General features: G+C 45.0%; 1 protein-coding gene across 2 annotated transcripts in view; it reads right to left on the bottom strand.

Annotated features, from left to right (window-relative positions):
• Nucleotides 1–5,479: 5,479 nt before the first annotated feature.
• The window catches only part of LOC106576851 (zinc finger DHHC-type palmitoyltransferase 16), an 84,637-nt gene continuing 77,208 nt past the window's right edge, over nucleotides 5,480–12,908 (bottom strand). For both annotated transcript variants that reach the window (XM_082964691.1, XM_014154328.3), the window contains exons 2-10: nucleotides 12,365–12,617; nucleotides 12,083–12,277; nucleotides 9,008–9,096; nucleotides 8,794–8,822; nucleotides 8,452–8,585; nucleotides 7,869–7,948; nucleotides 7,527–7,650; nucleotides 7,362–7,432; nucleotides 5,480–7,203 (exon numbers count right to left, since the gene is read on the bottom strand). In XM_082964691.1, coding sequence (XP_082820817.1) covers nucleotides 7,101–7,203; nucleotides 7,362–7,432; nucleotides 7,527–7,650; nucleotides 7,869–7,948; nucleotides 8,452–8,585; nucleotides 8,794–8,822; nucleotides 9,008–9,096; nucleotides 12,083–12,277; nucleotides 12,365–12,617 — 1,078 coding nt within the window. In that variant the 3' untranslated portion in view covers nucleotides 5,480–7,100. The remainder of the gene's footprint in view (nucleotides 7,204–7,361; nucleotides 7,433–7,526; nucleotides 7,651–7,868; nucleotides 7,949–8,451; nucleotides 8,586–8,793; nucleotides 8,823–9,007; nucleotides 9,097–12,082; nucleotides 12,278–12,364; nucleotides 12,618–12,908) is intronic.

The following is a 12,908-nucleotide window of genomic DNA, read 5'->3' as shown; positions in this document are numbered from 1 at the left end:
GAAACTATTCGTTGTTTGTATCCTCTCCGGGCCTCTCATTGGGAGTGTAGACTGTTTGTGGGAGGTCGCTGTCTTCAGCACGTTTTGCTGCTATCAGATGGGGGAACTCCGGGCAACACCGGCCAGTCGGATAAGGCGGAGATGCATCCAACAAGCGCGAACACCATCCAGCCACCAGCGTAAAAGATTTACATATTCCACTCTGTGTTTCCCCAGTTTCTTACATAGGCTGGCGATCTGCATGATCAAGGAACCCAACTCAAGCCTATAATCCTCGGCAAGTAAACAATTGCTGCATTGGAACTCCGAGTGATCCGGTTTGTCCCGAAACAATGCGTAATAGATACAGCTCCTACAGCGCTGGGACCGTTAATTTATTTCTCCAGACAATGAGGGGTCCATTGCAAAACTCATCTGGTACCAACTTCGTTAGCTTGATGGATAACATTAGCTAGCTTGCTAATAATGTTTTGAGGAGAACAGGCTAGCTCCCTGTAGAATCAAGACGAGGGGATGAAGATTAGATGCAGTGCTCAGACGAGGTGAGATCTCTCATATTATTTCTTGAATAGCTAGCTAGATGTCAATGTTGAACCAAAGCAATGATATTCATTTCATGGGCTTGCTATGTGAGCTGCTTTTCCTGAAAATGTCTGATATAGCTAGTTAGTTTTTGTTTTTCTAGAGTCCGTTAAATGTTACAGCCACAACATCATGATCATATAGTCATGCATCTGCAGACAAGCGACGAGGAGAAAAGCCTGCTTCGGATGAGCTAGCTAGAACAACAACTAGCTAGCTATAATATCTGATAGACATTTATAGGAAAAGGATGGATAGAGCTAGCTATCTGTAGTAACATTATTATTTGAAACCACCATATGCACATCATATATATCTGTGTTACATTCCATATTATGTTTTAATATAAGAACACCTCTGGCTCAGAGTGGTTGGGTAAGCCCCTTCCTGGACTGAGCCACAGTGTATTCCAACCCCCAAATTATATTGACTGGTGGGACCTGACCCTAGATCAGCACTCCTACTCTTGTGGCGCATTTCCATACAAGATTTACCCCAGTGTTTACCCTCTCTCTCCTCTCAGTGTTTCCCCTCTGAGCCCCTGGTCGTGCTGCTGTTCCGACTGCAGCTGTGAACCCCTGGCCTGATTTCACCGGGCATTTTACCTTGTCCCAGACCCCTGCTTATCAGGTTTAACCAGGTAGTCACTGTGCTTCTGCCTCTGCATTTGGCTGTTCTTTGGGGTTTTAGGCTGGGAATTTGTAAAGCACTTTGTGACTGTTGATCAGGGCTGTTCTGATTAACATGAGACAATAGTCATGCATTTGTAACAAGAGCAGTGAGTGTAAAAATATCCTTATTTTGCAAATGTGAACGATTAGCTGATCTGGAGTGGACTACATTTGAATTTAAAGTATTCGCTAGGATGACTAACATCCATCATCATCCATGACTACCATCTACATGCAATCCACCACCACTTTTTCAATAAGAATTGCCTGTCATTCTCTCCTGGGGCAAGGCTAGCGTGGCTAAACGATTGCCGTATGTTTGTATAGTGTAAATGGCCGGTAAGGCCCTGAACTAAATATTCCTATTCTCACAGCCCTTTGTGCAAGCCAGTGCCCTGCTCTGACCCCTGAAACCCAAAACTAGATTATTTTATCGTTCGTATCAAGAAGGCCCCTGTTGAAAACATCTTCCTCTCAAACTGAAAGTAAACGTGGATGCATCCATGCAATCCGTCAGTTTTTTTTATAAAGGTGTTATTGTGGATAGTAAAACAGCTGTAACGTTACATTGCTAGGACGTATTTTTGTTCCGATTCCAGATTGGAATAGCAGAGAAGTACAGTAAGATTTCAATGCGCTCTAATTGTTTGTCTAAGTTATTGGGAAAATGGTCAAAGTAGCTGATGTGTCAAAATGTACATTGTTTACAATGAATAGAATAAATAGAATGTTGGAAGCGATATCACAATAGGGCATTTAGAATGAAATCCCATGAAAGTGGATGGAGGACAAAAAGTATAAAATATATTAAACAGTTGTATACAAGCAACTCAATCCAGACCAGTCTGCACATTTTATAGTTTGTATGACGTTTCCATACTGAACAAAAAATATAAAAACGCAACAAGTAAAGTGCTGGTCCCATGTTTCATGAGCTGAACAAAAAAAAGATCACAGAAATGTTCCATACACACAAAAAGCATATTTCTCTCAAAGTTTGTTTACATTCCTGTAAGTGAGCATTTCTCCTTTGGCATATCAAGAAGCTGATTAAACAGTGTTGTAGAATTACAACATTATGTTAATTACATTACTTTTATATTAGAATGTATTCCTATATTAGTACATTCACACTGTCGGTTATATCTGTGTGAATGGAGATTGAGATTTTAACACTGACAGTAGATTTACAATGGCTTGGTGATAAGAAACAGTCCATTCCATGATTAGTGTCTGTGTGCCTGTCTGTCGGTGCTAGGGAGACCCAATCTCCTTTTTCTCTCCCATATGGCAGATGAACACTGAATTTAATAATTTGAGGGAATGACCTAGTGTCTATGTTACATGAATATGTTGTATAAACAAGCAGTAAGTGAACTAGATACAGATATTTAGTGGCATGTAAATCTTGATGTCTGTTGCATGAGAGCACAATGTACCTTTGTATAATTTCAACGCGTCTGTTCCTTGTCACAAGGACTCAGGAAATCTATGAGTTGTAACCGAACCCTGCTGGTTGGGCTCCAACGAATTACCTACAGCTGGGTCGTTGGCAAAACTCCATTACTGCAGGAATTAAATAATAAAGTTCAATTGTTTTGAGGGAATCTAAAAGTCCCTCCTTTGATTAGAATAATTCCACAACAGCATGATCATTACACAGGTGCACCATGTGCTGGGGACAATAAAAGGCAGCTCTAAAATGTGTAGTTGTCACACAACACAATGCCACAGATGTCTCAAATTGGCATACTGACTGCAGGAGCTGTTGCAGAGCTGTTGCCAGAGAATTTAATCTTCATTTCTCTACCATAAACCGCCTCCAACATTGTTTTAGAGAATTTGGTAGTAAGTCCAACCGGCCTCACAACCGCAGACCACAAGTAACCATGTCAGCCCAGGACCTCCACATCTGGCTTCTTCACCTGCGGGATCGTCTGAGACCAGCCACCCGGACAGCTGATGAAACTGTGGATTTGCACAACCAAAGCATTTCTGCACAAACCGTCTCAGGGAAGCTCATCTGCGTGCTCGTCGTCCTCGTGACGTCATAACAAACATCACTGGGAAAATGCTCACCGTCGATGGTCACTGGCACGCTGGAGAAGTGAACTCTTAATGGATGAATCCTGGTTTCAACTGTACCAGGCAGAGCCTGTTTGGGATGCTCTGGATCAACGTGTTCCAGTTCCCGCCAATATCCAGCAACTTCGCACAGCTATTGAGGAGGAGTTGGACAACATTCCACAATCAACAGCCTGATCAACTCTATGCGAAGGAAATGTGTCACACTGTATGAGGCAAAAGGTGGTAACATCAGATATTGACTGGGTTTTCTGATCCACGCCCCTACCTTCGTTTTTAAGGTATCTGTAACCAACAGATGCATATCTGTATTCCCAGTCATGAAAAATCTTTAGATTAGGGCCTAAATTAATTTATTTCAATTGACTGATTTCCTTAAATGAAATGTAACTCAGTAAAATCTTTGAAATTGTTGAATGTGGCATTAAATTGTTGAATGTGGCGTTTAGATTTTTGCTCAGTGTAGCTTAAACATAGTAAACGTGCAATAGAAAAACAAGAGGTATGCGAAGTTTAAACTGGGACGTCTGCTTCACAAGTCCCATTAATATGTTTGTGGGGTGCATTCATTTCGTAGATATTATTTTGATGTTGTGTCCAGTATGAAGGAAGGAAGTTAGCATTGGCTCACGAAATGACCTCTAACTACTGCTAACTAGCATGCTAGCTGATACCCATAGACTTCCAGTCATTGCACCAACGCTAGTTAGCAACTTCCTTCAAACTGCACACAGAGACATCTGACACTGGGGAAGTAGATAAGGGGCCTCATTGGTAAAATCCTGAAGTATCCCTTTAAGGAGACACACAGCATCAGAGCAGGCAGGCGTCCAGACCTAGGGCTCCTCTTTCTTTAGCAGGTGGCACAGTGGAGCGGTTGTGGATGAGTACTGTGGTATGAAAACAGAGATAGTATGCCATCACACCCAGTAAGGATACAACCTGGGCAGCAGAGGTTGGCTCTGGGATCCGGTGGATTGCGTCAGTGTTGGAGTGGGGAATTGCCCTCGGCCAAGAGGCGAAATCCCACAAAGTCTATAGCAGGAGCAAAAAGAAAAAAAAAAAACATGGTGTTTTGCAAGTGCAGTGAACACGCTGTTGAGGCACTCATCATGGACCCTGGTGGTGGGCCCATGAACAACGATGTCAGAGGTACATGGCCTCCTCTGGGATCCCCGCAAAGACAGGCATGATCTTTTGGAAGCAGCTGTGGGCGGAGCTTAATCCAACCGCCATGTGCTTGTAGCGGAAGACCTCTAAGTGGGTGAAGAACGCTGTGAGGATGCGGCTAATATATGTATCCCTCACGGAGGTCCAGCTTGGTGAACACAGTGGCGCCATAGAACAGGGAAGAGCTATTCTGCAGTGGGCAGAGGGTATTTGTCTTGGATGATGGCCTTGTTTGCTGCTCTAAGATCCACACAGGCACGCAGGTCCCCCAATATATATTTTTTTAAACCAGGTTTGAGATCCAGGGAGATGCATCGATAGGCACGATGATGTTTTCCTCTAGCTGGCACCGGAGCTCTGGGCTGGAGCGTCTCTGTGTATCGTGTCTGAGCAAAGCGGTCCGTGTCAGTGAGTGGTTGGAGAGGAGGCTAGCTTTGCAGCACATTCTGTCACAGAATCCACTTGAAAAGCCAGCTGGAGTGCCTTTGTTAGTCGAACCTGATGATTTGTCACTGGCAGTCTTTCACGTACTTTGTTGTTTTAATGCTCAATGAGTTGGTCACGTACCATTTCGTCCTGCAGTGCACCAAATTTACACATTCTAGCTCTGCCCAGTAGATTTGCCTCATACTGGTGTGCAAACTCACCAGGCAGCAACGTCGGAACAGAAACCGACAGAGGAGGGCACTTTGGGGTGTAGAGAAGTGTCTCCAAGAGAGCCACATCGCTGTATTTGTTTCAGCATAGCTGAGTGTCCCGAACACACACTGTCCCTCTGAGCCTAAGCAGTGTAGCAGCAGTGCTTTTATCCTAGCATCACTCACGTCCTGTAAGCCCAACTTGTTAAAATGTATGTTTCACAACCCGGGGCTCACCTGGCAGAGCAAAAATAGGAGAGGGTGGTGGTAGGGAAAATTCAGCCATACTTGTCGCCACATTTTAAGTGTGAAGGATAGACGCGAACACAGGTGTCAGAGCCAACTACTTTTTTATATCATAACGTCAACTGAACAGTACAGAACATTGGGGGGGAGGGGGCGTAACATAACTCCAGGGTCAACAAATGTAACATTGCATGCAACTGTCCTATTGTACAGCCCTAGTGTTTTGGGGTAGAAGACCGAGTGCATCAAGCGTAACACGTTAACCCCGTTACCCATTGATAGATGTTTAAACAAGTTCACATTTTTTGTTAAGCTTGCATTCAATTGCCCCTCCCTTGATTCCATTCTCCCGATAGCAAGGGGAGTTATGGCTGATTTATGACATTGTTAACCATTACCATCAACCCCTTTTCAGTGATTTTTCTTAATGTCAAAATGGGAAAACATGTTTTATGATTTTGAACGTGCTCCTTATGACAAGGTTAAAATTAGATTAAAGCCGACATTTGTTATTGTTTTAAGGAAATGTAATATCGCAAACAGATATCGCTCATCAAGTACCTCCCTTGTACTTGATGAGTTAAGGTCACTAATTAGTAAGGAACTCCCCACACCTGGTTGTCTAGGGCTTAATTGAAAGGAAAAACCCAAAAGCCTGCAGACACTTGGCCCTCCATGGAATGAGTTTGACATGCCTAATGTACACCATAGAGTCCCATTGTGGACGTGTCATAATACCCATAAAACCTAGCGGTCAAACAGGGAAATGGTTCCAATCGTTTTTCCACCATTCATTTTTCCCCATAGGAGATTTTAGAAACACTTAAAATAACGGCTGTGTTTTGTGTAGAGTTACCCTGGCGTCGTGACGTTTTGATAACCATGTAAATCTCTGACAAGGTGACTTGTCAGAAATCAAAATAGAAATTAGCATCAAATAGAGACATTATGAAAGACTACAAATCCCTGCATGTCATCTCTAGCTAACAGGTATTCTGTCAATTGAAAACTTGCAGTTGACAGAATTGTCCATCTAAAGAAATGGTGCCAATTTATTCATTACATTTAGCTGACATTAGATAGTTAATCCATAGATTCTTACCTTTTCCTTGATTCAGAAGTCTCGTCCAGATCATCATGGCATTTGTAGTCCTTTATGATGATTGCCATAGTAGCGTTTCATTTGGCGGGGGGGTAAATACATTGATAAGTCACCTTGTTCTAGAAAGATTTATACGGTTATCAAAACAAAACCCAGCCTTTATTTTAAGTGTTTCTAAAAACCCTATGGGAAAAGTGAATGGTGGAAAAACAAATTGGAATAATTTCCCTGTTTGACCTCTAGGTCTTATGGGTAATATGATGACTCATACTGTGGTACTCTGTTGTACAGTCTGAAAACATTATGAAACAGTTCATCCCCACATTACAAGTGCTGGAGTGTGGTAGGCCTTTAGTACGTAAGCCCAGACCACTGCCAGGACCAGGGTTGAAACATTTTCTAGGGTTGTTTCACTTAGGAGCCACAAACATTCCCCATCTCTTCCCTGTTGTCCTCCCAGTATTCACTCTCCTGCTCGTCTACAAAACCTGGTCATTTGACATTAGTATATGTAGGGTCCGCTGGGAGATGAAGTTCTGTGGTCAGACAGCCATCAGGTGTTTCCTCTTTTTGTAGAAGTCTCAATTCAGTTATTTTGTATTTGGCTCAGACGGGCATCATGTCTTTTCTGAATGGATAGATGTCCCAGGTCAGGCCGTTCCCAATGGGGACATGTCCAGAGGGTAGGAGGACTCGCGTCAGCCAATGACTGGAGAGAGAAGAGAGGCAGACGTTACCACAACTAAATACAATACTTTATAATAGTGTTTTATTTCTGACCACAACAGTCACATAATGTGCGTGTTAGATATCTGTGCAGATCACTAGATTGTCACACAGCCTGGAGAGGAGAAGCATCTAACTAACCTTTTCTTCTCCACACCTAAGAAGACTTTCCAGTTGTTCAGTCTGCCATAGTTAAAGGAGTTCTTGTACACCTGGGAGGAATAGGAGAACAGTTTGAATAGCTTGTGTTCGCCAACTGTAAGACAAGGTGTGTGTGTGTGTGTGTGTGTGTGTGCGTGCGTGCACCTTGCCACATTTCCGCATCCGTTTGGTCTCCTTGTTGTTGAGGTGTCTCTCTATGCTGGTCTCTCCTCGGGATATCAGCACTGCGTGCCAGATAGTCAGGCCCCCAAGAGCTACAGCCACCACACTAAAATGACCAGTCGCAGGTTTAAAAAAAAAAAAAACATGTTTTATTGCCAAACAGCCAATGACAACACACACACAGTACTGTGGGGCTGAGCTTCTACCACCATTGGGAAATAATGTGCTTTTAACTTGGAACTATTATGCATTTTTTAAGATCACTGTGTAAAAACTAACTAAAATACAGTAATAATAACAGTAATCTTGTGAAGTACATCTCACCTGGTTAACACCCACATGTAAATGACACTCATGTGGAACATCTTGTCTCTGAACGTTAAGGGAGGAGTCTGGTAGGTGCTCTGATTGACAACAGACAGAGGTCATACAAACACCTAAATAGGAAAACATATCCTAGTCGGGACCCAGGGTTGTACTTAAGTCACCTGTTTTATGAGTATGCATAATACAAGATCAAATACCGTATGAACAACATCACCTTTTAAAAGTCATCTGTTGAACAACCACCACTAAAGAACAAGAAAGTAACCAGAATAGGCCAATGAAGTGGGAGGGGCAGTTTGTGTGTGTGTACTACCTGCACAGGCGGTAAGATGCCTCTGAGTTGCCCCATCCCTGTCACCTGATTTATCCAAAGTCCATGTGTTTGAAGCGCTCTCGGGACAACGCAAAAACACACCCCCAGACCACCAAGAGTTAGACAAACAGAAGAAACACTTCAAGAGTTAAAATTTAACACAGTGACGGTTAAAGTAGACCACGACCCTCTCAATAATAGAAGCCCTACAATGGAGGAGATGGCAGACCAGCAGACCCAGGTCTCCCTCAAAGAGTTTGTGTGTACCTCTATAGCACTATAAGCATCTAGGAAAAGGTTCCGGCCACTGATGCTGCAGTAGACACAGCCCAGGGTCATGGAGACACAGAAGCAGAAGAAGTAGCGCTGGTTAAAATGGCCGACACAGTTATTCAGCCACGCTGGGGGGAACCAGAGTTAAGGAGGAAACAAAAAACACCCATCCTCAAAATAATGTGCAATAATCTTCATTTTTGTGCCTAACAGACTTGCTTATAAAAGATGCAGCTATGGTAGACAATCTAAATGGTGTCAACCATCCCTGATAACATGACATTACCAGTACACTACCAATCAATCTCTACTCTCCAACTCCATTTAAAAGGATACGACAATGATGGTCCATTTTCAAAATGCACCTGTGAAGTAGAAGCTGTCATGTTAAAGTTAGACATCTACAACGCTACTATACTGAACCAGGGTTATGAGTTCTCATCGACTAGATAGAAATAGTATTCCCGTCAGATATTTAATTCCCCTAATGGTTATGATAGGGACATCTGATCCTAGATCTATGGTTAGGGGTAACCAAAGTTTGCCTTACGTGTTGCAGATGGCACAGTGGTGAGTTCTGGCTGGTTTGGGGATGATACACTTCTTACACATGGACACAAATGGAATCGAATTTTTCATCTGGAATAAACACAACACAGAGATCTCTATTACGCCTGTGTGTGTGTGTGTGTGTGTGTCTCGGGGGTAAACTGCAGGGTGCATGTGACACATCTAGTGCAGTAGTGACTACATACTCTCGCTTACAGCTAGCTGCCGCCAGCTAGCCCTTGTGGTGAATAAGGGGAGCAACTTCATACACAAGTCCCCCCCTTGTCGGTACAAAGCCTCTCCATGACCAAGACTGCTGTTGGACCTCCTAGTGGCAGCACACGTTAACTGGTTGTCTTGAAACTCAAGGCTAACCGGCAGGGGATCTCTGAGCAGCAGTGGGTCCCAGAAAGGAATCTGTACAGCCCCACCACTGTGTGGACATGCCCTGGCAGCCATCAACCACTGCCCCACTGCCTTGTGGGTTAGTCTGGTACGACAAAGTCCAGGGGAGCACACCCTGAGAGAAAAGCAGCCTGCTGGTGGCGCGCAGTAGGCGGACACCGACAGACTGGGGACCAGGTAGCCTCCTGCAGTGGAAGATGCTGGTTGTCCTGAGTTTCCCCCTTGCCACTGGAATACACCTTCCCACAGTGAAGTAGTGCAGTTGGAGATTGCGTACCCTCAGCGACACTTTAAATAACCTCCTTTGCACAGGTATCCACTTCTGACCTTGAAGGCATCAACCGGAAACTGGACAGGAGTGAATGCACTGGGTGACCTTAATCAGACCCCTGCACACCACTGGCACAGGGCTATTACGGACGCCAGCAGTGGGGACTTCAGTGGCAGCTGCTCTCGACAAAACATGTGACTGAGCTGCCCTATTTAGGAGCCACACTGCTCACCCCAGCAGGGGAGAGGCCTAGAAAATGTGGCCTAAAAAGTACCCACTTGCTTCTTTCTGGAAAGGTTACCCTCCAGATGGACAACATCAGCACGTGTGGGACTGGCAATTAAGACCAGCCTCTTACTCAGTCTCACCAAAACACTTGTCGGCATAAGTGAAAGACTCATGTCTCTCCGTATCCTCCTAGCCAAGATGCGCTATGCCACTCTTCTCAGTGCATACGCAACAACGTTACCATCTAAAAATGAGGCAAATGACTGCTTCTACCAGTCAATAGATGAGGCCCTTTACCACATCCCCAGGACAAGCTTTTTTTGCTGGGTGACTTCAACGCTAGGGTAGGATGCAGGATATGGAGCGGAGTGCTGGGTACGCATGGTTTTGGCCAGGTCAATGAGAACAGCATGAGACTACTGACCATGTGCCGAGCATGATCTCATCATCACTAACACCTTGTTCCAGCAGAAAAACAATAGAAATCTTGGATGCCACACGGTTCAAAACACTGGCACCTGATCAACTACGTCATAGTAAGACGTTTTGATACCAATGACGTCCTGCTGATACGTGTCATGAGGGGTGCAGAATACTGGACAGATCACTGTATGATACTGGCTAAACTCTAGGTGAGAATACAGTGGCAATATCTGCGGCAACAGCCGGGGGATATCCCTTCTGGCTGTTGCCGGCAAGGTCCTGGCCAAAGATACGCTGCCAGAATCACAATGCATCTTCCGAAAGAAAAGGAGCACGGTTGACATGATATTCATGGCACGGCAACTCCAGCAGAAGTGCCATGAACATCAGGACCTTTTCATGGCCTTTGTCACCCTCTGAGGCCTTCGACACTGAGCCGGGAACTACTATGGGTCATACTAAAATTAGTCAACATCCTTTGCTAGTTCCATAGGAGGGTAGGAGTCAGTGCCCTTGGTAGTACGCATTGGTGTGAGGCAAGGGTGCGTGCTGGCACTTGTACATCTTCCTCCTATGTGTCACCCAGCTTCTCCACAAGGAGCTTGAGGACAGCAGCGGGGTTGCGGTGGACTTCAGGCTGGTGAAAACCTATTCAACATCAGGAGGCTCCAAGCATGGTTGCTTGGAGCCTCCTGGACTTCCTGATGGGCCGCCCCCAGGTGGTGAAGGTACTACCAAGGTTGACGGAGCGGGTTCTTGAGCTGCAGTATGTTGATGACTGTGCTTGTGGCCCACACTCCGGAAGACCTTCAAGTCCATCCTTGTAAAACAGCTGTGAATGTCAATAGCAGGATGGGACTGTCAACAAGACAGAGGTGGTCTGCCAATGGAGATCCAGCCCTGCATCCACCATGCCCTTCTTCACCATTGAACACAAATCACTGGTAATAAACCTGTCATTCAAATACCTGGGCAGCATCCTCTCGGAGGACTACAGCATCGACCCAGAAATTCAAAACAGGATCAAGCAAGCCTTCACTGCCTTCGGGAAACTCAAACGCAGTGTCTTCCAAAACTGGGATCTCCACCTGCACACCAAAGTCACCGTCTATCAAGCCGTCTGCATTACCACAGTTCTATACAGCTGTGAAGCCTTGGTCACCTACAGTCGCCACAACAAGCAGCTCGAGCAATTCCACATAGGATGCCTACAGTGCATACTGGGAATCAACTGGGGCAACCGTGTGCCCCACACAGAAATACTTGCTAAGACCAAATGTAAGAGTAGGGACGCCACAGTCACCCAACACCAACTGCACTGGCATGTCATTAGAATGTCTCATGAGCGCTTGCCATGGAAGATCTTGAATGGCCAGCTACTTCTTGGCTGCCGGTCTGAAGCGCTACGAGGACCAACTGAAAACGTCACTGAAGAAGTGCAACATCAAACCTGGAGGACGCTGCTGCCGACCGTTCCACCTGGCAGTAGCTCTGACAGAGCAGTGTACAGAGGCAGGAGTAGAGGAGTACAAGGAGACAGTAAAAACAGCTCAGGAGACATACAACCATGACTGCCCCCCTCCCCCCAACACAGACTGCACATGCCCCACCTGCAATTAAGTTTGTGGATCTCGGATTGGACTCTACAGCCACCAAATAATTCATTGTTAATTCAGAAGTGGAAGTCATCATCGGATACGATGGACTACCACAAGGCAAGTGTGTGTGTGTGTGTGTGTGTGTGTGGACCGTAGGGGGGTATCCTGGGCCAGTATTGGTAGCTTTATAATAGTGGAAGACGATCATGACGAGGTTCCAGTGTCCATAACTCATGTGCCAGGCTATCCAGGATGGAGAGTACGTGTTGATGATCAGGGGCAGCATAACCACATAGACTACCAGCAGGATAGAAGTGGTCAGTATCACTAACAGACATACAAACACCTGGAGAAATAGAGAGGGGGTAAATGACTGAGAAATTGTTTCATGAGCATGAACATCTGTGCAACTGACACACACACACACACTTACCGCCCCGAACCTGCGGGTGAGTAGGTCCACCATCCAGAAGATGGGTTCCATCAGTGAGTCCATGACGACATCAGAGTTGGTGAGGGTGTTGTAATAGAGGGAGTCGACCATCAGTCTGAGGTAGGCCCCTATCTGCCTCACACACAGCGGTAGTCTGCAGTTGTTCCCATTGCTGCAGTGCCACTGTCTGGCGCACACACACAACCACAGCCAGCGCTGCAGCAGGAAGGTGGGGCACAGCCGCATTCTTCTCCTGAAACACACACAGATGAATGTTTACCAGGGATTATTCTACCATTTTTCACGATGCTTAAATAAATAAAACACCTGTGTAAACTTAAGACATCCTCCAGTGATTTTGGAACATTTACTGTTGCAGAGTGATATCCCATGTATAAATACAGTAAATAATACACACTTGTTGGATTCAAACTTCTAACTTGAAATATCTTACACTATTAGAACAGTGGATGGAAATCTACTGAGTGAGAAAGGGGAGTGCAGAAAGTTTACATTCTGTTAAAACATGTTATTATTAAATCTC

This window comes from Salmo salar, chromosome 18 (assembly GCF_965601325.2).
Source record: "Salmo salar chromosome 18, fSalSal1, whole genome shotgun sequence".
NCBI lineage: Eukaryota > Metazoa > Chordata > Actinopteri > Salmoniformes > Salmonidae > Salmo > Salmo salar.
Note: the sequence above shows the minus strand (reverse complement) of the source record. Positions and strands in the feature narration are given on the sequence as shown.